Source organism: Arachis hypogaea, chromosome 4 (assembly GCF_003086295.3).
Source record: "Arachis hypogaea cultivar Tifrunner chromosome 4, arahy.Tifrunner.gnm2.J5K5, whole genome shotgun sequence".
NCBI lineage: Eukaryota > Viridiplantae > Streptophyta > Magnoliopsida > Fabales > Fabaceae > Arachis > Arachis hypogaea.
This window is the reverse complement of record NC_092039.1, coordinates 72,892,466-72,919,294: the sequence shown is the minus strand read 5'-3', so window position 1 is coordinate 72,919,294 and position 26,829 is coordinate 72,892,466. Positions and strand designations below refer to the sequence as shown.

Genomic DNA, 26,829 nt, shown 5'->3' with positions numbered 1-26,829 from the left:
TTGTTGTGTTGATTTCATTGCTTCGATGGCCTTTTTGAGGGATTGGATCTGTGTCCTTATTTGTTGACAATGCTTGCATTTTTCAAGTTCTTGTTCGTATTTCTGAATTTCTTGATCTAATGCGTTGTAGACGAACTCCATTCTCTTGTTAATGTATCTGCAATAACATTTTTGTCACCCTTAATATATTCAATTTTTATTGGATATTGTAACAAAAATAATTGCCATCTTACCAGTCGTCCATGATTATAATCAACTTTTAAATTATATCGTATGAAACCTGTTAGATAACTTGAATCTGTCCTTAATGTAAATTCTCTGGGTAGTAAATCAATTTTCCATTTCTTAAGAGATTTAATTGCTGCTAGAGTTTCCTTTTCATGAGTGGTATATCTCCGTTCTGTTGGAGTAAAAGTCCCTGAAATATACCTGCAAAGTAATTCCTTTGGGGAATATTTAGAATCTAGTGATTCTTTTTCTTGTTCCAAACTTTTTATAGCTTTCTTAGCTTTTAGACATCCTGACCAGGTTATGTCTGAAGCATCTGTTTCTACTATTAAGTAGTCATTTTCTTCTGGAATATAAAGTTCTGAAAGTTTTTCACATAATTGTTTAATCCTTTGAATTTGCATACTGTCTTTTTCATCCTATTTCCATTCTTTTTTAGTACTTATTTTTGGAAATAAGCTTTTTGTGTATTCTGTTATGTTCTTTAAAAATCCTTGATCAGAAATATAATTTATACATCCTAAAAATCTTTATAATTGTTTTCTATCTTCTATTTTATTAGGAAATAAATTTACCTTTTCTAGGACATTCAGCTGAAATTTTAGCTTTCCTTGAGTGGATAGAATTAATCTAAGAAACTCTATTTCTTGTTTTGCTATTCTTGCTTTCTTTTTGCTAAGAACTAGTCATTTTTCTTTACATCTTTCTAAAACTATTAATAATTTTTGAAAATGATCTTCTTTATCCTGTTTTGTAAAAATTAGTATATCATCAATGTACACTAAAACAAATTCATTTAACTCTTTTAGATTTTCTTCCATAAATCTTTGATAAATACCTGAAGCTTGTTTTAATCCGAATGGTAATACATTCCATTCATAGAGTAACACACTTGTTGATTCTTTTGTTGGGCAAGTAAAAGCAGTTAATTTCTTTGTTTCTTCGTCTAAACGTAGTTGCCAATATCCTGATTTTGCATCAAGAGATGAAAACCAAGTCACTCCTTTTATTTTTTCTAAAATAGAATCTTTTTTTGGAAGTTTATGAGCATCACCAATAGTTGCTTCATTCATCTTCTTATAGTTAATAACCATTCTTCGTTTTCCCCTTTTAATTTCATTATTGTTTTCGACATAAAAGGCTGGAGCTGCATGAGGACTTTTACTTAATCTTATAATTCCTTTTTCCAAAAGATCTCTACATTCTAAAGAGAACTCTTCTCTATCTCTTGCAGAATAAGGAATTTTATTTGAAACATTTATCTCTTTTATAGGATCTTTTAATTTAATGCTTACTAATTCGTTATTTGTATTTTTAATATCTAAAGGATTTTCAGCACAAATTTCATCCAAAAGTTCCTCTATCTTTATTTCAAGATTATTTTTTGGAATGTTTATCTGAAAGTATAAATTTAAATAACATATTTCTAATATAGAAAATATTTTAAATTTTAAGATCTTATCTATAGTAGTAGTTGGTATTTTTATACGTTTTGATTTTTGATTTATTGAAGAATCATGTGGAGCTTTTAAAACTATATATGTTAATTCTTGAATGAATGGATGATATAGTTTTAAAAAGTTATTTCCTATGATAAAATCCATTCCAGAATCTAACATATATATAGATGGAACAATGAACCTATAATTTTGAATAAAAATTTCAGTCATCTCTATTTTTTGGTCAATTTTATGTATTGATTTGTCAGCTATTCTAACTCTTAATGGTTTCTTTAATTTTTTCCAATCAAGTTTTATGTTTGAACTAGCAAAGCATTGTGTTACTCCAGAATCTATAAAAGCATTTATAAATTTTTCTGTTATTTTTATAGTAATAAATGTGGCATTATTACTCAGTCTCTGAGTCTGTTTCTGAGACATATTCAAAAATATAGTCTAGGTTATCATCAGATTCCTCTAAAGGTTCCATAAAACAAGACTTAGCAATTTCTATTTGTTTAGTAAGATCTTTTTTATCCTTCTTTTTCGGACATTCATTTGCATAGTGTCCTTCTTCTTGGCAATACCAGCACTTACAGTTTTCTTTTTTATTTGGGCAATAGTCACTTTTTTGCCTTTTGTTTTTATTGTTATTTTTTGTTCTAAAATACCTCTTTTTTCTCCAGTTTGGATAGTATTTTCTTTTTCTAAATTGATATTTTCTCTTTCTCTAAAAATTTTTATTAAGCCCATATTTTTGGGGTATCTCTTCATTATCCTAACAGCAGATTCTAATTATATTTGCAAATCTTTTTTGAGTTGCTTCTTGCATACAACGCTCTTTTATTTCCTCTCTTATTGCAGCGATTGCTCCACCAAAATTATTTTCAATTGTTCCTCTATTTATTTCTCTTATAAATCTTCCCATTATAAATTCATTAGCAGGATATGGAAGTTTCGTTATATACATACTAAGATAATGATTTTTATCTTCTTCTTTTAATTTGTAATAATGTATTCTATATTCACATATATAAGATTCCACATAGATCATATATCTGGATATTAGCTAAATGGTTTTTTGCTTCTTGATATTCTTTATTATAGACTTCTTGTTTATGATCTATAATATTTTTTTCAAAAAATTCTTTATATAGAATCATCATTATATATAATATCTTATCATAAGCTGTTATTTTTGTTGCTAAATCATCTATTATTTGGTTTTCTATTGATGTCATATAATCTCTTATGGTTCCTTTAGTATGAAATCCTATGTAATTCCAAATATCTCTTCCAGACAATTCACTAAGCTTTGAATTAGTAAAAGCTTCTAATAAAAAGGAATTCAACCAATTTTCGAAAATTTCTTTTTCATTCTTTTTACAGTCTAAATCAAGCATTCTTTCTCCTTCCATTTCCTGGATTTTAGGAACGTACTTTGATGGTATTTTTGTATATTTTGAATCTTTATTTATAAACCCTTTTTTAAAAGCATAATTATCAAAACCTGTTTCCCATTTATATTGAGATTGGTTATCTTTAGATGTTCCAGCTTCATTTTTTACTTGTATTGGAATTGCTGGTTCTTCGTCACTTGAATAATCTAGGATGTGTTCTTCATTTTCTATATTTTCAGAATTTACTAATTCTTCTTCTATTTGAAATCCTTGTTCCATAATATTATTTTCTTGAGCCATTTTTAATTGTTTAAAAAGCATTGTAACTTCTTCTAATTTTTCTTCAATATTCATAATTTTAGTGGTGGTTTTACTTTTAGATCTGTTATATTGATTATATTTTGAAATTTTTCTTCTTTGGGATTCTCTTTTTCTTTATTTCTTTGAAATTTTATGGATACTAATATTTCTTCAAGTATATCTACTATAGAATTTAATTGTGGGTTAAAAGTATGATAAAGATGTGGAAAATCATTTCCATGGTAACATTTCTTAGAAATTCCGTGTGAAAAATAAGTTTTTTCAGGTTTTTGAAGTCCTTCAATAAAACTTATAGTAAAATAAAGATTTTGAGAAAAATCATTTTGTATTGATTTTAAGAATTCGGTGTCATTACAGTTAACATTAGTTAAAATCATTAATTTTTGGTCTATTAATTTTGATAACTTGATTATTTCTTCTCTTAAATCTTCTAATTTACTTTTTTCCATTAGGTAACGCTTTTCTTTGTGAAGAGTTACGGTTTAAAGTGTGACTTTAGAAAGTGTAGTGTAGACAAATCTTTAAATCTGTACCAACTTTAAATCTGTATACTAAAATTCTCCTTCAGAAACTTGGTTAGTGGTTAATCAGTTGTTTTAAGTCAAATTACAAATTCAAATTCAAATATCAATTATGAAATTAATGTGTCCCTCATCATAGTCACGTTTAAGTCCACAATCAATACACCGAAAGATCAAACCCCAGAGAGCCGGCCCTCAACTTCAGTTTCAAATATATAATTCGTTACAAATACACATGTTGCTGTCAATAACACATGCTTGATACCGTGGAGTAGTCGGTTTCTGCAATAACCCGAGAGTATATAAACTCGACTCACTGCAGAAAATAAAATGAGTTAACTACTCAATCTAATAATACATAAAAGATTTTGTAGTTCAAAAAATAATCCAAACGAGAATGAAGGTCATAGTCTAGCCTCGTTTTTTTTTTTTTTTGAAGACTTATTATCAAATAATTAACATCTTTTGCAGGTCATAAACTATTTTGTCCGGAACAAATTTTCTGGTTCTATTTTGGTGGTTTGCTCAAAGGAAAAAGATAAAATACAAAATAAAATGTAATCACACTAGAAGCAAAAAGGTCAATCCCGGCACCGATGATATAGCAATACTCACATTGAAATCAAGAACCAGCCTTTGTCAACTTGCTGAATATGTTTCCATAAAACTTCTGCTCCTTTTTGTTATACTCCTTAACCTTATCCTTCAAAGTCCTGTACTCCAGCTTTACCTCCCTAGTTGACACACATCGACAACAATGACATGGCAGCTTACAAAAACATGCTAAACTCGATCATTAGAAATTATTTGTGAAAAAACAATTTTCCCATCTAACAATTACTTTTTCAAACAGAAGGCAGTAATTCAGTGAAGGTAATTACCCTCCATAAATAACATCTGAAGCAGGCTAAAAGCAAACCCACCCATAAAGATTAAAATCAGCAGACTATTCAGGGTACATACCTATTGTCAGGATCAATATCAAGAGCTTTCTTAATGTCAAATTCAGCCAAATCCAAATCAGCCAACTGCATATATGCCTGGGCCCTTCTGTAAAGAGCTTTCACATTGGTACTCTCAAGCTCCAGGACCTACCATTCCATATTAAGTCATTACTTTTTTTTTTCTTTTTGGTCAGAGGCTTCTAAAGGAAAGTAATTTCAATATGAGAGGCTGCAACCAAACCTTTGTACACAATTTCTCTGCTTCTTTGTATTCTTTTAACTTCAACTTGCAAGCAGCATTGTTCAGATTGCAGGCAACCTTCAAGGTCTTGGCCTGTTTTTTCTCATCAGTGCTGAAGGAGGAATCATATTCTATAAACTTTACTGCCTGGAAATTCCCTAAACAAGAACGCCTCAGATGATGCGTTAACATCTACAGCCGTATTTAAATATGTACCTTGACATTTATTACCTTATCATATCTTTTGGAAGCTCTTACATATTTAGCAGCTTTAAATAATACATTTCCTTCTTCTTTCTTCTTACCAGCAGCTTCAATTTTCTCTTGAGTGTTCAGATCCCAGGACTCCTTCTCCTGAAAGAATAGGAGAATTAATTGCGTTAAAATTCCAATACAGTGGACATACAATATCCAATGGATAAAAAATGAACAGGTACACGAGCACGTAATAGAAAGTATAGTGTAAACCATAAAAATACGAGTTACATAACATTGTTCTTATTTCAACTCCTACCAAGGATGGAAGTTTCTACCAAGCCAGAATTTTGTTGTGTTAAGCAAGAAAATGACAACTGAAATTGTAATTGCCCCAACCTAGCTCCAGTATTTGGAACTGATTTTCATTCGATGATGGAGAGAACAGATAGACTTGACAGTGCCTCAGATAAATATATAAACAATGTTGTAGTACTCGTACTGAATGGACAACAGTGCATTGTAATTACATCTATGTACTTTAAATGCTTCTATTAAATGTGAAGACAGACCGTTAGGTACAAAGTGCAAGCACAGAAATGAACATATCCCAAGCTATAAAAGTGCTGCAATATGTACAAATTGCCTTGCTGTCTCTCCAGTATTATTCAGCCCCTTGTGAGCAGCCATTCGCTATGTTAGGTTGTCGGTTTTCGAAAGATAGCAACACATTTTGTAACTATTTTACCATAACAAGAACAAATAAAAATCCATGCACAATGGCAGTTAACTCTCTGTCATCGGCTCACCTTCTCGAACGAAACTAGCTCCACCTCATAATACACAGTTGAGTTAGAAGGAACAACAGCCAACTCTTGCTGGGATTCTGCTGAACCAAAAGCATACTCAGGTGCAATAGTCAGTAATGCCACTTCACCTTTCTTCATGGACATTACACCTCTATCAAGCCCATCAATGACTTGCTCTGTTTCAGATTAAGCATCACATCACTTTGAATCCCAAAAAGTAAAAATGAAAGATAAGGCGAAGCAAAAACCCTGGCATATTTCAATGCACCTTCGTCTGTTCTAAATTGAAACAGCTCCTCTTCATGGCCCTTTGTCACAAAGACAGTGCCATCTTTCAGCTTACCAGTCAGTTTCACTGGTAAGATTGTACACGAGAAAGAAATTATTAGAAACAGTGCAAATAGGGACTGGCTGAATGATAAAGCAATCATCAACATTCGCAATGATTAATAGTCACCTTTCACAACAGCCCCCTCATTTGGCCGCTCATATCCTTGCCCTTCACTGAGTATCTTCTTCACCACTTTCTTGTCATCAGTTACCTCAGACACAGTCTTCCAGGAGACTAACTCGAGAGTAATCTGCAATGTTGCGTTTGGTGGAACTGCTCCTTCATCACCATCTGCTGGCTTCCCTTTCTCACCAAATCCATCTACAAATCCAAGAAATCAATAAAATTATCAATTAAGTAACAAAGTGGAGAACATAAAAAGTATTATTGAATTCTTCTAAAGATGGTGACATCGCCAAATTGTTCTGTAGACAACTTACATTGTGGCTTCACTGTCAAAATAACTTTCTCTCCCTTCTTCATGGTTTTAACAGCCTTTGACAATGCAGGACAATAGTGACCTACCATTGATTAAAAGATAGTCTTAGATATACCGCAAATGGAAACAATATATTACTGCCGACAGAAATTAAATGTAATTACCCTCTCTGACACTGAACTCCACTCCATCAGACTTAGCCACAGCCTTTCCATCTTCCAGAAGAACCTCATACTTAACTATATTATCAACCAATACAGTATCAGTTACGGCTAAGCTAAATAATGCAGGCCTAAATCAAATGAAATAAACTAAATGATAAATATCAATATACCTAATACTTCATCAGGATCCTTGGGGTTTTCCCATCCTTCCCCCTCCTTAAGTATTTTCTTAAATATACCACCATCCTTACATATGTCCTTTACACTAGTCCAAGACAAAAGCTCGACATCAAACTGGAGTGTTGCATTCGGAGGAATAGTTGGAGGTGAGCCAGATGCACCATAGGCTAGCGCAGGAGGGATGGTGAAAAGAGCATTTTCCGCCTTTTTCATGGTTTTAATGCCTTCATCCCATCCTTTAATTACTTGCCCTGCACAAAGATGACATCAGTTACAAACACTTTCAACGGATAACTGAGGTTACTGACATGCAATCTTCACACCAGTTCCACGAGAGTGATGACGGTGAACCCCTATTCGACACCATACCACTGAAAAACCTTTTATAACTACAAACATGTACATACTATAAACACAAATGAATGAAATGGTGCCTTATGTAGCGTTCACAGTGAATCCCAGGTTCATAGTAAAAGCTCATTATCATTTTTCCCAAATTCTGCATGTGAATTGTGAATCCAATCCAAATAATACAAAATCAACTTTATGGCTTCCTAATACTTATGCTGGGTGAAAGCAGCAAAGCATGAAGCCGTTATTTTACCAAATCATGCCATTCATACACAATAAAACATAATACCCACCCACAAGGTTTTTCATGAAAACATTCCCAGAAACAATTCAAGTCAAAATCAGAGGCTATATAGCTTCAAACTCTCATGATAACACCACCACCAAAACATCCAAAAATATTCAAATAAACAAATAAGAGCACATCACTGACCTTGTCCGAGAGTGAACTTGAAAGTGCTATCCCTATCGCGGCTCGAATCGAACTTCGTTCCATCAAGCAGAGTCCCCGTGTAGTGAACTATCAATTTAAATAAATAAATATAAAATAAGATGACAAAATAAATTAATAAATGAAATGAAAATGTAGAAAAAGATTAAATACCTTCGACTTCATCACCAACTTCGGGGGTATCCCAGCCTTGACCTTCCTTGAGGAGCTTCTTCTTGAGGCCTTGGTTTCCGATCTCCTTCTCCTCGCCAACCTTCAGGATTGGGTCCTCGTCGGGGAGATCAAAGTCTTCGTTCATCTCCTCAGCTTGGGGCATGTCGAAGTCTTCTTCCATTTCGCTTCCTTTTCTTCGGAGAATGAATATGACAAGAGGGAAGTGAGTACAGTTACTGAATAAAGAGCGAGGAAAACGAAGAAGAGGGGTCTTAAGGGAGTGAGTATTCTTACTGAATGAATAGTGCTGTTGGGGTTGAAGGGGAGAGTTGACGAGGTTCTAGAGAGTTCCACGACGAAGGGTTTACCTTGGAGGGAGAGATGAGTGACCGTGACGATGTAAGTGCAAGATGAGAATCAAGGGTCAGGATGTTTCTAGACAAAGGGTCTTTTGCCTTTTTTTTCTTTTGTTTTTTCGTGTCTAGTCAAGCGTCTTTCTTTTAGAAAAATTAATCCCTCTTCTTTTCCTTTTTCTTCTTAATTTTGACCGGAATTATCCTAATGTGTGATTAAACTTTTTAACTTTTTACGGGAATGTTTTACAATGCGTTGATTTGTGAGAACATATAGCAAGACACTGAGAACAAAATTTAAAAAATAGAAATACAAAATTTTAAGTTGTTGTATTTTTTTTATAAATTAGAATAAATTATAAAAATTTAGCTTATTTTTATTTTTTATTTAAAAAATTAAAATAAAAATAAAATAATAAAAAATATAATTATAAAAAATTAATAAAAATAATAAAAAAATAAAAAATAAAATATATTTTTTATTAGTGTTTCTGTGTTCTTTCTGTTAGGATAGATACAGAATATACTATTCAGAATTCTAAACACAATATTTCTGTCTATATCTCTTTTGTCAAACACAATTTGTGTCTCAGTATCTCTGTCTCAATGTCCTGTCTCGGTAAACAAATACTACAAGAAAAACACTCATTCAGCTACACTATTTTTAAGCTACATTTGAAAAGCTGAATAGGCTACGCTTTTTTGCATATTCCCTTTTTATAAGGGAATAGGAAACACAATTGTGGCAACATTTAAAAAGTGTAGCCTTAGATACAATAAAGATCACTTATAAAGCATAGCCTTATATTGATATCTATAGGTACACTTTTTATACCAAAAGAAGCGCTTTTAAAAAGTAACTTATTTATTATATTTTGGGTGCGTTTTAAAAATGACGCCTAATGTATCTATAGCCAAATACATAAACACTTAGTAATTTTTTGTTCCCTTTTCACCAAATCACATACTACCATACACTACTCTAGGATCTACACTCTGCACACAGCCATCTTCTCTCAGCACCACAAGACGCAGCCATGGACCCTCGGTCCCCCTCACAGCTCACGAACGGTGTCACCACCTTTCCTCTCTCAGCCCTCTCTCTGCCTCTCACCATCTGCCATCACCCTTTTCCTCTCAACCCTCTCTTTGTCTCTCACCAGCCACCGTCACGGCTTCCGTCACCACTCACCAGCCTCAGAATCACGACGGTGCTGTGCTGCTTCTCGCCTCTCGGTGATGACGAGTTGACGACCCTCAGCGACAATGAACGCAAAGTGCGACGGCACTTCTCTGACCCTCAACGACGACGATTGGTTTTTCTGTCTCGGTCACGACGGTGTTGTCCCCATTCATCCTCTTCTTCTCTGCCGCTAGTGTTCTTCTTCTTCTTCTTCTCTTCTTTGACCTCTGCTCAAGCTCAGGTAAATAATTAGTGTTCTGATTAGGGATTTTGATGATTGGAACTTCTGATTAGGAGTTTTGATAATTGTTCTGATTAGGGGAGGTTCTACGATTATTTGTTTTTAAATTAAGAAGCATCATGTTTTATTTTTACTTTCTTTTTGGTTTTGATGTTTTCCAATTATTTTCAGATTTTCAGGTACTGTGGCTGCTGTGTTAAGGGGTTGTTGGTTTATGGACTACTCTGATTTTCTGAAATTGTTTATTTCTATTATTGTTTGGTACACTACTTACATTGTTATTGCATTTCTTGATTCCTTTCTGTCCGTTAATTGTCTTGCAGCTTCCTGAGCTTCAGAGAGGTTAGGGGAGATTGCTTAAGTTAGTTACAAATGGTGTATTTTAGCGGAGAGGAAGAACAAAGAAAACTTTAGCAGAAATTATTAGAAGAGATTTAAAAATAAATGGGATAAACACAAAGATGACTTATGACAGGGCACAATAGCATTGGTTGTTTCATGTATCTAACTCTAGTTATTGTTATTGTCTTTGTTGTTTTGTGTATTGTCTAATCTTTGTAAGCTATCTGCACTTAGTGGGACAAGATTACTAAACTTTGTTTGCAAATTTCTTTCTTTTAATTTTGTTTTTTTAAAAGTGGGTTCTTGTAGCTGTGAATTTATTAAGATTTTTTGAGTGTCTGATTTTGTTTCCTCTTATTAGTCCACATGTTGCTCGAGTTTGTATGAACACTACATACACTAATTACTGTTAATTTAATTCGGTCTTTGATTTTCATGAATAGCTAGTCGTGCAATTGAGTTGAAGAATCATTCTTTACTACACGGAAAAGTGATAAGGGTCATGTGGTCTCGTCGCGATCCTGATGTGAGAAAAAGTGGCAAAGGGAATGTTTTTGTTAAGGTATATGTCTATTTGTTTGCAGCTTTGATACACCATACTTAATCATATGCCAAGATCAATATCATTTCTAAAGTGAATTCTTTTGTTTTTCTTGTACTGCGACAGAACTTAGTTGAATCCATAGATAATGCGGAATTACATGATTTATTTCAAAAGTTTGGAAATATCTTGTCCAGCTTTGGAAATTGCTTTGGTGCTTCAAATTGGTTTAGAGAGAGTGTTGATAGTGATACTGCTGAGAAGCCACGGGAACGAGGTGATAGAATTGAGGTTGTGACTAATTGAATGATGTTGTGTTTGATTTATAATTTATTGAATGATGATGATGCTAAAAATTTTGTTTGTTAGAGTGCATAATTTGTTGAAAGGCTAAAAGCCAAGTTTCATGATTGAATTAATTGATGATACATGCTAATGATTATTTGAGATGATGCTGGGCTATTTGTTATATATGATGCAGTAAATTGACGATAATATATGTGAATTGTTTAAGTGATTTGTGGCTGGATTGCTATATTGAGCAATGCAGAAATTGTTGATTTCATATGAGTATGCTTAAATGTGAAAAGTGATAAAAAATGATGATTTATTAATCCTGAGCACTTTGGGCTGATTTAATCTTTTCAACAAGTTACAATAGGTAAAAGAAAGTTAGAATGCAAGGTTAGAGTAAGTGAAAAGCTAGGAATCAAATTATGACCTTTCAAAACCCGAGGTTACATGTTGCAGAATTATGCAGTTTCGAGCAGCAATTTGTGAACAAAACTGGGAGCAATATAGCCACTCAAAATGAGTGAAATTATTTTTCTATGAAACTATAAGATGTCTAGATTATTCTCCTAAAATTTCAGAATTTTTCGATGTGTGGTTTGGGAGATATGATTTTCAGAAAATGGCCATTTTCTGTAGAAACAATGCTGTACGAATGCTGGAACAGCAACTTCAAAACCACATATCTCAATACTCTGAAACTCTTTAGAAGTGAAACCAAAGATGAATGAAATATTAGGATGTCTAATATTTTATGTCCAAATTTTAGGATAATTAGAATTTTATAGAGAAAGTTTTGTCTTCTAAAAGCAGGGCTGTTCACTGCTGCCTTAAAACAAAACCATATTTCGAGAGGTATAACTTTTTTTAGAGAAGTGAAAATGTTCTGGGACTTAAACTGGGTGAAAGATGGGTAAGTCTGGTTCAACCACATCAAATTTTAGGAGAATCTAACCAAAGATGGATTTTATATGATTTTTCTAAATTGGTTATTGCTTGCTGTTTTTCTGAAATGTACTAAATCAGTAGCCAGTTTTTAAAAAATCATATAAAAAGTGGTGAATAAATATTTATTTGTTGGTAGAATATGTATAGGAATCTTTGATATTGATTCTTTCTATTCTACCATTTTTGAAATGCTTCAAAGTTGGTCTTTGGCATACGTTTAATCATCATATTTTAAGATGTTATGTACTTAGTAAAGGACTAAAGGGTAAGCACATAACTAATTATGCATAAAAGTGGAATGATGATGAAGTTCTATGTGAAAATTTCAGCTGAACGGTTATTAAACGGAAGCTGATAGTTTCTTAATCCATACAAAAAGGAATAAGACTGATTATGGGTTTGTGTATGCTTGTCACTATTTGTGGGAAAGCTGGTGCTCTTGGTGATTCTGTCACTATCTCCCGTGAGAAGAACAAGAGAGGATTAAAGTTGGTAGCAAAGCTTAATTTTTCCCCTTAATTTTTCCTTTTCTAATTCTTACATGCATTTGAAGTCTTCCATGCTACTTCCTTACTTTGCTTTCTTTTTTCTGTTTTTATGTTTTTTTCCCACAATTTTCTCCCTTCTTGGCATGTTGAGGATTTTGCGAGTTTTTCTTTTTTTATTTGAATTTTGAAACTGTTGTTATGAATTGTATAAGTAATTGTGTATAATCAGTTTCGTAAAGAAAAGGGAAGGGTTATGCCTACTAAAGTGAGTATCAAAAATTAGATCTGTGTTTTAAGTATGAACTAAAAGCTTTCAATTTGGTGTTAGTTACATCCCTTATCTCTTTATATGGTTTAGTGATTTTAGTAACTCGTAATTTCCATTTTCCACTTCTCCTTCTTCTTCTTAATTCTCTTGTATAACCAACCCAAACCTTGATTATCTTGGTTGCTATAGTCTCATGGGTGATGTTGGAATAGTTTTGTGTTTCTGTGATCATTTCCTTGCTTCTTTCTTCCTCTTAATATGATTGTGATTTTCATTCATTTCAGGCCTAAAATATGACTATATATCCGTCAATCTCTTGAAGGGAGAGCAATCTCATCCCGGTTTGTTCCCTTCCTTTTATTTTCCTCAAGATCCTCACTACTTAATCCCTAATCTTCTGCTAACAAAAACAATAAATAACAAGTAATGATATGCTCTCTTGGATTTAGTTTGTCAAATTGAAAACTTGAAATGGTTATTTTGTAAGGAAAGTCTGTTTCAGGGGTCAAAATTGTAGTCTTCCCTAAATTTCTGGTTCTCTGTAGATATGAATTTTGCAAGAAAAGACTATTTTACATGTGCAGTATGATTAGTGTTTACTCAATATTTTATTTGATCATGTTCAAAATTCCTCAAGCTCAACCCCGTTGGTTTCGTGCCAGTTTTGGTGGATGGCGATCTTGTGCTTGCTGACCCCTTAGCCATTATTATGGTCATCCCTCCAACTTCATATCTAAATGCTTTCTTTTTGTACCCCTTTCCCCCTTTGTTTCCCTCATTCATATTGTTGTTTTGTATCTATGCATTATCTGGACGATAAGTATCCTAAACACCCTTTGCTGCCTAGTGATATTGGTGCACAAAATTGCAATCACACTTTTGCAATCCGCACAACTAACCAGCAAGTGCACTGGGTCGTCCAAGTAATACCTTACATGAGTAAGGGTCGATCCCACGGAGATTATTGGTTTGAAGCAAGCTATGTTTATTTTATTATTCTTAATCAGGATTTCAATTAAAATTATCAATTTGAATTATTAGAAAAATAAAAGAGCGTGAATTAATTACTTGTAATGCAGTAATGGAGAATATGTTGGGGTTTTGGAGATGCTTTGTCCTCTGAATCCCTGCAATATAATATTCAACTCAATAACATAATTACAAAGTTCCTTCCATGGCAAGCTCTATGTAGGGTTTCACCGTTGTCAATGGCTACTTCCCATCCTCTCAGTGAAAATGGTCCAGATGCTCTGTCACAGCACGGCTAATCATCTGTCGGTTCTCAATCAGGTTGGAATAGAATTCAATGATTCTTTTGCGTCTGTCACTAACGCCCAGCCTTCAGGAGTTTGAAGCTCGTCACAGTCATTCAATCCCGGAATCCTACTCGGAATACCACAGACAAGGTTAGACTTTCCGGATTCTCATGAATGCCGCCATCACTCCGGCTTATACCACGAAGATTCTGATTAAGGAATCTAAGAGATATTCATTCAATCTAATGTAGAACGGAGGTGGTTATCAGACACATGTTCATGGGTTGAGGAAGGTGATGAGTGTCACGGATCATCACCTTCTCCATAATTAAACGCGAATGAACATCTTAGATAGGAACACGCATATGTGAATGGAAAAATATAAGTAATTGCATTAATTCATCGAGACGCTGCAGAGCTCCTCACCCCCAACAATGGAGTTTAGAGACTCATGCCGTCAAAGAGTATGTAGTTCAGATCTCAAAATGTCATGAGGTACAAAATAAGTCTCTAAAAGTTGTTTAAATAGTAAACTAGTAACCTAGGTTTACAGAATATGAGTAAACTAAGATAATTGGTACATAAATTCACTTTTGGGGCCCACTTGGTGTGTGTTGGGGCTGAGACTTAAGCCTCTCACGTGCTTGGGCTGTTTCTGGAGTTGAACGCCAGGTTGTAACGTGTTTTGGGTGTTGAACTCCAACTTGTAACCTGTTTCTGGCGCTGGACGCTAGACTGCAACATGGAACTGGCGTTGAACGCCAGTTTACGTCATTTATCTTTGCGCAAAGTATAGACTATTATATATTTCTAGAAAGCCCTGGATGTCTAATTTCCAACCCAATTGAGAGCGCGTCAATTGGACTTCTGTAGCTCCAGAAAATCCATTCCGAGTGCAGGGAGGTCAGGATCCAACAGCATCAGCAGTCCTTTTTCAGCCTAAATCAGATTTTTGCTCAGCTCCCTCAATTTCAGTCAGAAAATACCTGAAATCACAGAAAAATACACAAACTCATAGTAAAGTCCAGAAGTATGATTTTTGCCTAAAAACTAATGATATTATACTAAAAACTAATTAAAACATACTAAAATCTACATGAAATTACCCCCAAAAAGCGTATAAAATATCCGCTCATCAGATATTCACAAAAGATAGAGCAATCAATTTTTAGATCCTGCTCTGTGTCAGTTATTGGTTGCAAACTCTAATGAATGTGTTGCCTTCTAAGTTCTAATCATGTCATCTCATCCACAAGCTACCCACATCGTTTCCTCGTCCATCAGCCTCTTCAAAACATAAGCTTTCTGGTGTGCATTCGGTTCCTGATTTTCTATTACGAATGAAGCTACTGTTCCTGGATATTTTAGCTTATACTTTACACACTATGTCCATTGTTATTTACAGAATTACATTGGGAAAAAATTCAGCCCTGACGAAAAGCTTCCTTGGGTACAAGGTGTCCTTAGAAAGGGCTTCACAGGTGATGTTTGATTAACTTGCTTATACACTAAAGGCTTTAAATATGCATTTCTATTTTTTTAGGGCATATTCTAATGTTATCTTACTATTACCACTTTTGTTTTAGCACTTGAAAAACTCTTGAAGGACCACACGGGAAGATATGCAACGGGGGGTGAAATTTCCTAGTATGTTGGTATTTTAAGGGGGTAGATACTATAGTCTCATGGGTGATATTGGAATAGTTTTGTGTTACTTGCATTTACATTAATTGCTATGGTTGGAATTCATATGTTGTTGACTTTACTAATACTTAACGAAGTTGTATTGCTATAGTTGAAATTTGTTTGTGCAATTCTGGTTGTTGTATTTCTGATTTTCTGCACTTCTATTTTGCTGTGGCTGAAAGTTGTATTGTTATTTTTGGTTATTTCTTTTTCACCGTGAACTAGAAACATGGGATGACTTGGTATATATGACATAACACAACAAATATAGTATGACTTGGTTATTTCTGATTTTATAGCTTTTTTATTTTATGGGTTATAGCTTATGTTTTTTTTTTATTTTTGAATTCTAAATTTAGATTTATGAAACACTATTATGCATTGGTGAAACTTGTACAAGGTACAGAAAGAATTAATGATATCAGTCATTGATAGTTTTGAGTTTGATTTTTTAATTATGAATATTTTTCTAACTACTTTTCTATATAATTATGTAGGATAATAACAAAGATTAAGCTGATTATTATTGTGGTTTATTGGCTAAGATAGAGTAGTGTTAGGAATGGATACATGTATGGTTAGTTGACTAATGACTTTTAATAGAAGATACTTATGTAGGATATATTTTTTGTAGAGTATTAGTAGTAAATTCTAAGTGTGAGATGTATGAATATTCATAATTAATTTCATTCTAGTATTTTTGGATCATTATTATGAATATATTTTGGTTAGAGATAATTTTTATTATTTAAAGAAATTATTTAGTATAAGTATGTATTTTTTTATTTTATAATATTTAACTCATTTAATTAAAAATACAGAACTATTATACATGTAATCATATTACTAAATATTATGTTGTATTAAGAATTAATAGAATATTATATATATAAAAAAATAAGAGAGCTAAGGCTACACTTATATACAGTAGCTATAGTATTCAAAAAAAATTGAAGGACCTAAGGCTACACTTATAAAGAGTAGCCATAGTATACAATGTAGCTACGCTTTACAGGAGATGCAGTAGCACTGAAAAGTATAGCCTATTCTGGTAGAAATGGAAGCTAAAAAGTGTAGCCTTTGGTCCTGGTCAACATCACTTGAAAAGCGCACCGCCCTATTCCCAAATGCCAAAAGCGTAGCCCTTGGTGCAGAAAAGAGTAGCCTTTGAGAATAGGCAACGGCTAAATAGGAATCACCTCAAAAAGCGTAGCCGTAGCCTAGAAAGCATAGTCGTAGCCTAAGGCATCATTTTTTTCATTTTTGGCTACACTTTTTAAGTGTACCTAAAAGAGTGTTTTTCTTGTAGTGAAATACTCAGATTTCAGCTTAAAGATCCAACTTAACTAGGAATTAAGTAAGTTATCTAAGATATTCAAGTTTTAAATCTAACTTTAACCTAACACTTTATTTTCTATCTCCTCCAACCCTCTGAATCATCGGTGGAACCATCCCCCTCACACCTCCGCCAAGAGGGGTCTCTCAGAAAACATACACATACAATTCAAGCAAGCAAAACACAGATAGAAGTGCAATTACAGCAAGTAGAACAAGTAGCAAATAAGCATAATTAAGCAATTAAGCAAACCAAAACAATACACACTCAAACAAAACATACAAATGCACATGATGTATGTCTGTCCTATGGCTGATGAGTCTCATCTGTCGATTATATAGCCAACCCAACATATCCTGTAGCTAACCATTGGACAGTCCCTTTGTGAATGCATCCCCAATCCCTGGAAGATATTTTGAGGACTTGTGTGCTAGATCAACCGGCAAGTTGGGATCATTATATGCCGCTAGTAGAGTTTACGTACAACAACAGTTACCATGCGAGCATCAGAATGGCTTCGTATGAGGCTCTGTATAGAAGAAAGTGTCAATCCCCACTATGTTAGTATGAAGCTGGAGAGTCAACTTTCTTGGGGTCTGAGTTAGTAGCTGTGACCATGGAACAAATTAAGAAAATCCACAACAAAATACTTACCGCTCAGAGTCGTCAGAAGAGCTACGCTGATCAGAGACGGAAATCATTAGAATTTAATGAAGGAGTTCATGTATTCTTAAGAGTTACTCTAACAACAGCAGTGGGTAGAGCGATCAAGGTAAAGAAATTGAATCCTCATTATATCAGTCTATTTCAAATCCTAAATAGAATTGGACCGGTGGCATATCGAATATTTTTACCACTGCATCTTTCGAACCTGCATGACGTGTTTCATATTTTGCAACTTTGAAAGTACACTTCTGAAGCCAGCCACATTTTAGAACCTGAATCAGTTCAATTGAAAGCGAATCTGATGCTTTAAGTGACTTTAGTACGAATTGATGATACCAGTATTAAGAGATTGCGCAGAAAGAAAGTTTCGTTGGTAAAAGTTGCTTGTAGTCGAGCTAGAATTGAGGAACACACTTGGGAACTTGAGTCAAAAATGAGAAAATACTACCCACACTTTTTTTCAGGTAATTGAATTTTAATTTTAGGAGAAAATTCTTAATTAGGTGGGTAGGATGCAAACTCTATGAAATAAATAAATAATTAGCTAATAAATTAATTATTAATAAAAGAAATTAGGAAATTCAATTTTTATAGTTTAGAAAAGTATTTAAAATACGAATTTTGACACTAATTTTAGTGAGTCTGAGCCTGGCCTATTAATGTATTAAGGCTTTTAAAAGAGTTTGGGCCTGTACCTATTTTATAACAGGCCAGGCCAGGCCAGGCCAAACACAGGCCAGGCTGCAGGCCCCTGGCAGGCCGCCTGACCTTTTTCCACCCCTAGGGATGTTATAATTAAGAGTGATATGAATGTGGTGCCTGTTGGATGGAGGAGGAGGGAGCAGAGTGGGTAGAGTCATTGGTTGGCGGAGGTCAATCGATTGGTGTTTTATAACAATCGATTAAATTATAAAAAATTCACATTAGTCATCGTTCAATCGATAGGGTAATATGACCAATCGATTGATTTTTGCGAAATCCATGCTACCTTACAATTTTCAATCTTGATAATCCAATCGATTGATTTTCAATAAAACATGATTTTACTATCCTGGACGAATGTCACAGATCAAATATAATTTTTTATTCGATTGGAATAGTCAAAAAGTTTATTACGATCAATGGAAGATCTAATTCATTATTGTTTTATTTTTATTGTGCATAATTACTTTAGAGAATTTTTTATAATTGTAAATATGAACTCGTATTGATTTATAGTAATTATTAAATTTTTAAATATGACACAAGATTTTTTTTATAATTTACTTATTATAAATTTATTTTTTCTTCTCTTAACTCAAATTTAAAACAGAAAGTAGCACCATAGAGAGAGTTGAATTGCTATAATTTGAAGGTAACATTGATCCTTCCTCCAAAAGATAGTATCTTTTTTCTTCTTCAGCAAAATAGTAATAAAAAATCTTTTTTTTTCTCTTTGTCATTATTATTCCCACTTCTCTTATATGTCCCAAATTGAATCAAAATTCAAAAGACGTAATTTTTTTTCGAGGATTTCAGTGATTATTTTTTGAAAATTTTAACCAATTTAAGTGACAACTGATTGGGTTATTATTATTCGATACTTTTTTGGCATTATTGTTATTAATTAAAGTAGGTCCAAATCTATTTTATCTATTTTATTCTATTATTTATTCTATTACATAAAAATTAAATTTCTGCACTTAATAATAAAATTAACGTGACATACTTTTAATAGTAGAAGTGATAATACTATTCAAACACACGAGTACCCACTACATCTCTATCCACTTAGGCTGGTAATTACCCGCTCTAGTGCGGGACAAATTTTCTGCGGGGCAGAATCTCAGACGAGGTAGGATAGGATTGGGTTTAGATAATATCCGCCCCTACTCGTCCGGTATATATATAATATATATAATTTTAATATATAATATATGTAATATATGTAAAATAATTAATAAAATAATTAAAAATATTATATTATATTTAAATTTTTACTTTAATTTATGTTACATAAGTGATGATGGTTATATAAATTTTAAATTTTAATTTTTTTGTTGAATTTTAATAATTATATGGTCGAGTAGGAGTGAGGCGATGATTCAATTTTTTACTACCGGCGGATAGGAGTGGGACAAATTCAATGCGGGTTATTGTAGGATAGGGCAAAGTTGGTAGGGCAGAAATTCGTCCCTACCCGCCCATTGTCACCCACTACCTGAGAGTGTTTCTCGATTTTTTCTTTTAACTCATTAAATTTAATTCATGATAATAAATTAATTATATCAACTAATTAATTTGATAAGATATTTAAGTATCACACAATTTATTATAATTTCTATAAATTAATTAATTATAATTCAAATTGAGTGATTATGTTGTTAGGAAATTATTATTTCCTAATCTATTTATGGTAATACATATATTAATTATATTCACAAATTAAGTTATTTCACATTAAATGGCTTATGTAACGGTGATCTCATTTATTATCATAAATACCGAATTAAATAAGTCATTATTATTATTTATTTAGAATTAAATGAGAATAAAATCAGAGATACTATTTTATTTGAGTTTTAGGATTTAATGAGTGTCCCACTCAAATTAAATAGTGACTTCAGGGTTTTAGTCTTCAACGTATCAAATTCGCCTTTGTAGCTCTTTTTCCATTAGAGGAATTGTGATTCAGTCCTATAAAAGATATAGAAAGTTTTGGTTGAGAAAAATAAAAAATTAGAACTCTTTCAATTATACTCACAAATTCAGGTATGTTTCTGCGCTCTTAACTATCTTTTTTTAAAAATTTAACATAAATGATTTTGGGATTAAGGAATTCTAAAATTTTCAACATATTTAATTATATCATTTTTCTTCTTAAATAAATTCAAACTTTCATTATTTTTTTATGAAATAGAAATGAGAGAATATGCACAAATACATATTGTGACAATAAATCACCATAATAATGTATAAAGACCTAAACGATGGATGTTACATTTATGCATGGATGAAAAAATGGTTGTAATCATAATATCCAGAGCTTAAAGGTTGTGAGTTTGAAAATTTCTTAGAATTTGCTTCTAGTATTTAAAACAAAAATAATTAAATTAGTTTAGATGGAATTTAATTCAATTCATTGTTGTCTCTCAAAATTAATTCTAACTCAAATAGGTCTAATTTAGACATTTATTTTATTATAATTTCACTTAAAACTTAAAATATCTAAAATATTCTTATAATCTAATTATTTCTTCTTAACTTTTCTCACTCTCTCTTTCTTCTCTTACGACCTTCATTTCGTTTTCTTTTCTTTTCTTTAACTCACTTAATATAATATATACTTTTTTTAAAGTCTACTATGTAGATCTAAAAAATATTCATATGTATAAATTTTATATGTTTAACTTAGATTAGTGACACTAAATTTGTCAATACGTCTAAACATTTTAAATAAAGTTGTACCAATCATGACACTATCAAAAAGTGGCATAATCTTATTCTATTTTAATGATATGAATTAGTTGTTATGATTTACCGTTAATAATTAGCTTTTTTTTATTTGCTATGTTATTGGACCATTCAATAAATTGGTTCTTGATAGTTCATATTTATTTTTTTTGTTGATTTGTTGTTAGAATTAATCATAGAGAACCATTTATTTTTTTAGTTAATAATAATATTTTTTAAATTTAATGTTTTTAGATTAATCTAATTTTTATTTTGTTAAAAGAGATGAACAAATTACAGTTGAGGAAAATTTTAGTTAAAAAATATAATTTGTTTAATTATTTCATATAATTTAATAAATAAATATATTTATTATTTAAATATAATATTATATTAATAAAAGATAAGGTTGTTCATTATAAAATTTTAATTCATTTGATAAATATTTCATACACAAAAATTAAAATTCAATTTTATAGTTTTACTAATTTATTTCTATTTTGTCGATTTTTAGCAAATCGATGGTTGTTCGATTCTAATGGTCTGGGAGCAAAACCTACTCCTCTTTGGCAAGTATCAGTTCTATAAGTGTATCAAAGATTCTTGAATTAAACGAGTTTTAGAACAAGAAATAAATTCAAAAAAAGATGCCAAAAAGGTAAAAGAAGTGTAAAAGAAAAAATTCCAAAAGTAAATTGACTGAAATTGAAATGTTTTGCATTAAATCAAAACAAAACAATAAAATGCATTCGATTGAATCAAAGGAATTTTGACATAAAATTTAAAGATGCTAAAATGTAAATTGGGTAAAGAAATTAAATATTGCTTGAAAGATAAATTGGACAGGAAAAGTAAAGTTTTATAGAAAGTATAAATGAAAATTTAAAGACAATGGAAGGAACCCTATAGAAATTGAACTCGAATGCAAACTCAGAAATTCACTGGGGATGTAAGTGTGCTTGAGTGTATTTCTGAAGAGAAGTTTCAACCTTTATTCCCTAAAACTTGCTAATATTTATAATCTACTTCTATAATCGACCATTAATTGCATGGTGCTGCCTTCTATGCGCACCCCCAGGTAACCGTTTCCGCTCTTTTGCTGATAAACGTTACCCGTAAATTCCTTACTTGGAAATAGCCTTCAACTTCTCTACTTAATGTAACCGTCCGATTCTTTATTCGAAAACCCGTTCGATTTTTTAATCGAATACTTGTTCGATTTTTCAAGATGTATAGATCGAGTCCGTGTAAAAAAAACTTCTAATAAATGCCTGCATGTTCGTTATTTCGACCTTTGCTCCCATCCTAACATCTCTTCAATATTTCGAATTAACTTATCCTAGTCGAAAATATTTTTCAACTAACAAATTGCCCCTAGGATTAATGTGTTTTCTTCGAAGCCATTCCTTGAAAGATGAAACACTTAATCCTAATCCAGTTATCAATCACTTTAAAAATGACCATAATTATCATTTACCTTCTCCATTAATTCTGACCCGTTCGACACATTTCCCGTGACTTGCACTTTCTCTTTCCACTACTTCGCCTTCTTCGCAAAGTTACCTCCTTTCTCTTTGAATTCCCTCTATAATAATGGCTATAGTAAAACTCCCTTTAAATTCGACACTTCCGTCTTTGTCCAACTTTTCTCGAACTCTTATTTCCTAAATTTCTCTTGCATTCATCTTTCTCGTACAACTTTTACTCTTCAATCTTCATTCTTCCTTGCTCTTCAATGGCAGCTTCTTCATCCTATGCCGCTGCGCAAGACAAAGGAAAAGGCCCCATGGTACAACCACTGGCTCCTCCAGCACTTCATATTTTGAATCAAGTCAATGACCCTAGAATCCTTATTCCCTTCACTGTGGGTAAAGACATTCATTGTTTCGTCGGTCCCATTGAAAACTTAGAAAGAGCAAACAAGAAACTGCCTTTCTTCCCCAGTGTTCAAGGGGAAGACTTGTTGACCAATCAAGACCTTGATATCTCCTTCTTCACCAACCAAAAATCCTTTCGGAACAACCTAAGATCACTCCTCGAGGAACTGACTTCACGGCCTAGTATGAGCGTCTTACTCCATCAAAGAGTGCTGCTTGGGGGGCTATTGGAATTCAAGACCTTTTGAGACTTTCTTATTTTTCACCTTCAACACTCCCTTAGATGATTGGAGCAGTAACCTTTTTCTAGAACAGGACTACCAACAACTTCCACCTTCCTTGTAGAATGATTGGTATGTCACTTTTAGACGTGGCTGCTATTATAGGACTCCTAATTAGTCCTCCAGACTTCACTTCTGACATGCAGCCTAGGCAATAGTACAATATTGCTTCCACAAATTCTTACAGTGACTTTATTGCTCAACATATGGGCGCAGAGGGCCCTGCCATTATAGACGGTGAACATGTAGCCTTTCTGTTCTATTGGTTAAATGCAATTGTCTTCTGCTCTCGAAGTGTCCAAATGTCAAAACTTTTCCTTCCTCTTGCTTCTCTACTTCATGAAGGAAATAACCTTAATCTGGCCAAGCTTCTTCTAGGGCACATCTTCGAAGAACTTGGCCAATTTGTCAATTGTCTTTGAAATAACTATTTGATCAGTACAGGTGGTCCTCTTTGACTTCTTCAACTATGGCTTAATGCCACTTTCGAAAAACATTGATTACACTTGAAGGTGGTGCTATGGACAAACAACACATTGAAAGTTTTTGATTGGCCAATTTTAAGCCACATTTCCAGGAGCAGAATCGGACGAAGACCGATTTTGGACTATCTTTTCTCTTTTCTCATTCTTGCAAAGACTTTCACAATGAGAACCTCAATTTCACCCCTTTTTTTGCGTTGAAATTATGGTCCTACTTGGCTCGAGCGTCTCTTCTTCTCAATCGATACTGAAGAAAATGAGCTTGCCAACAGGAGTTGGGCAAATTTATTGGTTGTACAAGTGATTCCTACAGGGCTACCTCAACATAAAAAAGAACGTTTCAAGGTGACTCTGTATGCCCTTCATTACACAGCCAGGCAACGTGGTTTTTCACAAGCTATCCCGACTTCACTCTCTAGAAATAGCAGGCCATTTTGCCAAATTACTTTGGCTTCCAAAAAATACCTTGATCTCTGCCCTTCGAAAAATCAACAACAAAAAGAAGGCTATCATCACCTCGTCTACGATTGAAGCTCATACATCACAAAATCCTGCTTCGATTGGTGGACTGCTTACTATTCTAGGTACAATCGTACCTTGGAAGAAATCAAACGCTCTGTTATCCCAGCTGTCCCTGTTGCTGAGGGTTCTCCAAATAGAACTAAAAAAAGAAAGGCTAAAACTACAACTTCTTCACGCCAAACAATAAGAAAAAGTTGACGAACACCTTCGAAGACTTCTAGGAAGGTAACTATATCGATATGATTATTCTTTAATTGAAATTCTTTAACAATCACATATATTTGCAACTCTTTTAATGTCAACCTTTCTTTAGTTACAATTGCAACCGTCGAGTGAGAGCTCTGCTAAAAGTGAGCCATCTATTCGGAATATCCTTGCTGTATCCTCATAATCGGAGGATCACTTGATTCAGATTCAGGCTCACAATTAGTTCGAAGAACAAGGCCCATTCTGGTAACTCTATATCATTTTCACATATATTTTGATTTAATCACAATAAATTTGAACTTATTGTACCTTACATTTTAGCCTGTTACTACTGCACAATCAATCACCTCATCTCTGGCACCTGATCAGCAACATCAACAACAACAACAAGACCTAGGACAAACTACATCATATTCATCTATCTAAGTCACAGAGTCTGTTCAGCCTCTCCAAGTCACTTTTCCAATTCCGACTGGGACACAAGTAGTTGACTTAACAAGGGAGCACACCCATCACTCTCCCATAAAAACTTTGATCTTAGGACATGTCTCTCTAACCAACCAAGCTGCACTTTCTGCTGTGTATCAAGTAGCCCCCAATTCTGACTCTCCCTCTCGAGTCGCTGAGACTATTGCTTCAGATTCTCCATCTAGAGTTCTAAAAACCCTTCTTTCTCCTCAAAGAACCTCCAGTCCTCCCTAACAAGCTGAACCTCAACCTTTGCTTGGTCAAGAATCTGGAGATTTGGGTGTTTCTACTGGATCTACAAATGTCACCTTGGTTAACCTGGTTACCATCCTAAATCAAGCCATTCAAGAAGATGAAGTGCCTATTTCTTCCCCTATACTCCTTGGTCATTCTACATCTGGTCCCTTATCCGAGCTGAGTGTCAATGCTCGAGAACAACTTTTTTCACTTCTCAAGCTCTTGGACCATCCACCCATCGAATGGACCAATGATGCAGCCCTAAGCAAGATTTTATCTAATCTTTTGAGTTCACCTTTTAAACTTTAGGCTCCATCCCCACACTCTGTCTTAATCCATCAATTCAAACAAATTGCCAAAAGAAGCATAACTACCTAGGAAAAACTTCAAGAAATAAAAAATAAAGTGGCTAATGTAACACCCTACCATACTTAATCTTATGCTTAAGTCATAAGACTGAGATAGTAAGGTATTACGACCTCTAATATATATATATATAGAAAGAGATACTTAACTAGGAGCCTTGAAAAACAGGTAAAACAAGATCACAAAATTCAAAAGCGCAACCCTCAGAAAACGTGGTTACTTGCGTGAGAAGAAAACTAAAGTTCAATAACATATATGTACAAATGATACAAGTAGAGGACCAAAAACACAGCATAACTAGCTCCTGACTCAGCCTGCGAAGTCAAGGCTGGTCGGAGAACATATACGTACATATATATACATAATAATAACCCAAAAGAACATGTTCAAAATCTTAGTTCTCCATAAAACCTCTAAGAGATACATAAACAAAGTATTCTTACATACAAGAGGAGAAACTATACATATATATACATCAAAATAACAAAAGGAGACCCCAAAGTAAACCACTTCGCCGCAGAACCTTCAGATGCCTACCGAGGAGCCACTCGACCTGTATCTGAAAATAACAACACAGTATGGGGTGAGAATCGGAGGTTCTCAGCATGGTAAAGGTGCCATGTATGTAATATATAAGGTCCTGGGAATCCCAAAGACAATCCTAGAACTCCAACATACAGTTATAAAACTTAATTTCTAAGCAGAGGCCATAAAAAGAGGTAGGTAATCTAAAACACTCCTAGACTTACTCACTTTTAAACCTAACATCAATGCCAACCCATTTTACCCTTCCTCTGTTCCTCCGTTATCCATAAATCATACAGAGACAAGCAACCAGACAAATTCACACACAAGAAGAAGTAGATAGAGCAAGTAGTAAGTATAGCAGGTAGCAGGATATATATTCAGTTAGGCAATCTCATATAATACATAGCAATCAAAACAAACACAAGCGCATGATGCATACCTGTCCTATGGCCGTTGATATCAACTGTCGGTTACGTAGCCATCCCGACATGTTCTCAAGCTCAAAATACACCATGGGGAAAATTCCCAAGCTGACATGGGGAAAGAATGCCCCAAGCTCAATAATATCCATGAGATGAATCCCAAGCTGACATGGGGAGAAGAGACAACACCCCAAGTTGACATGGGAAAGGAATACCCCAAGCTGACATGGGGAAGATAGTA

The 26,829-nt window shown here is 33.5% G+C and overlaps 2 protein-coding genes across 8 annotated transcripts; one reads left to right on the top strand and one right to left on the bottom strand.

Annotated features, from left to right (window-relative positions):
* Nucleotides 1-3,994: 3,994 nt before the first annotated feature.
* LOC112796831 (peptidyl-prolyl cis-trans isomerase FKBP62) lies at nt 3,995-8,675 on the bottom strand. 2 transcript variants are annotated; one of them, XM_025839472.3, is made up of 14 exons: nt 8,462-8,675; nt 8,168-8,361; nt 7,997-8,083; nt 7,203-7,463; nt 7,033-7,107; nt 6,870-6,950; nt 6,556-6,750; nt 6,367-6,453; nt 6,099-6,274; nt 5,326-5,448; nt 5,095-5,241; nt 4,873-5,000; nt 4,525-4,643; nt 3,995-4,225 (listed from the first exon to the last, which is right to left on the bottom strand). In XM_025839472.3, the coding sequence occupies exons 2-13, from the start codon at nt 8,346-8,348 to the stop codon at nt 4,532-4,534; spliced, it is 1,653 nt and encodes a 550-aa protein (XP_025695257.1). In that variant the 5' UTR covers nt 8,349-8,361; nt 8,462-8,675; the 3' UTR covers nt 3,995-4,225; nt 4,525-4,531. The 2 variants fall into 2 exon arrangements, with proteins under 2 accessions (XP_025695257.1, XP_072091748.1); XM_072235647.1 differs by having other exon boundaries at nt 8,168-8,513.
* Nucleotides 8,676-9,455: 780 nt separating this feature from the next.
* LOC112796828 (uncharacterized) lies at nt 9,456-16,055 on the top strand. Of its 6 annotated transcripts, none has more exons than XR_011881170.1 (5): nt 9,456-9,944; nt 10,116-10,848; nt 10,954-11,118; nt 13,107-13,163; nt 15,484-16,055. XR_011881170.1 is itself a non-coding variant. In XM_072235646.1 (5 exons), the coding sequence occupies exons 1-3, from the start codon at nt 10,789-10,791 to the stop codon at nt 13,110-13,112; spliced, it is 231 nt and encodes a 76-aa protein (XP_072091747.1). In that variant the 5' UTR covers nt 9,958-10,788; the 3' UTR covers nt 13,113-13,163; nt 13,485-15,386; nt 15,484-16,055. The 6 variants fall into 6 exon arrangements, 3 of the variants coding, with proteins under 3 accessions (XP_072091747.1, XP_072091745.1, XP_072091746.1); XR_011881171.1 differs by having other exon boundaries at nt 9,460-9,944; nt 10,730-10,848; XR_011881172.1 differs by lacking the exon at nt 9,456-9,944 and having other exon boundaries at nt 9,951-10,848; nt 13,107-15,386; nt 15,484-15,559; nt 15,665-16,055.
* Nucleotides 16,056-26,829: the final 10,774 nt, after the last annotated feature.

Bases quoted from the DNA above. Each gene is read 5' to 3' on its own strand.
- LOC112796831 (XM_025839472.3), bottom strand. From the start codon at position 8,348: ATGGAAGAAGACTTCGACATGCCCCAAGCTGAGGAGATGAACGAAGAC. The intron at 7,464-7,996 runs GTCAGTGATGTG...ATCTTTGTGCAG, and splicing joins CAAGTTCACTCTCGGACAAG to GGCAAGTAATTAAAGGATGG. The intron at 7,108-7,202 runs GTATATTGATAT...TTGATAATATAG, and splicing joins GGATCCTGATGAAGTATTAG to TTAAGTATGAGGTTCTTCTG.
- LOC112796828 (XM_072235646.1), top strand. From the start codon at position 10,789: ATGTGGTCTCGTCGCGATCCTGATGTGAGAAAAAGTGGCAAAGGGAAT. The intron at 10,849-10,953 runs GTATATGTCTAT...GTACTGCGACAG, and splicing joins AAGGGAATGTTTTTGTTAAG to AACTTAGTTGAATCCATAGA.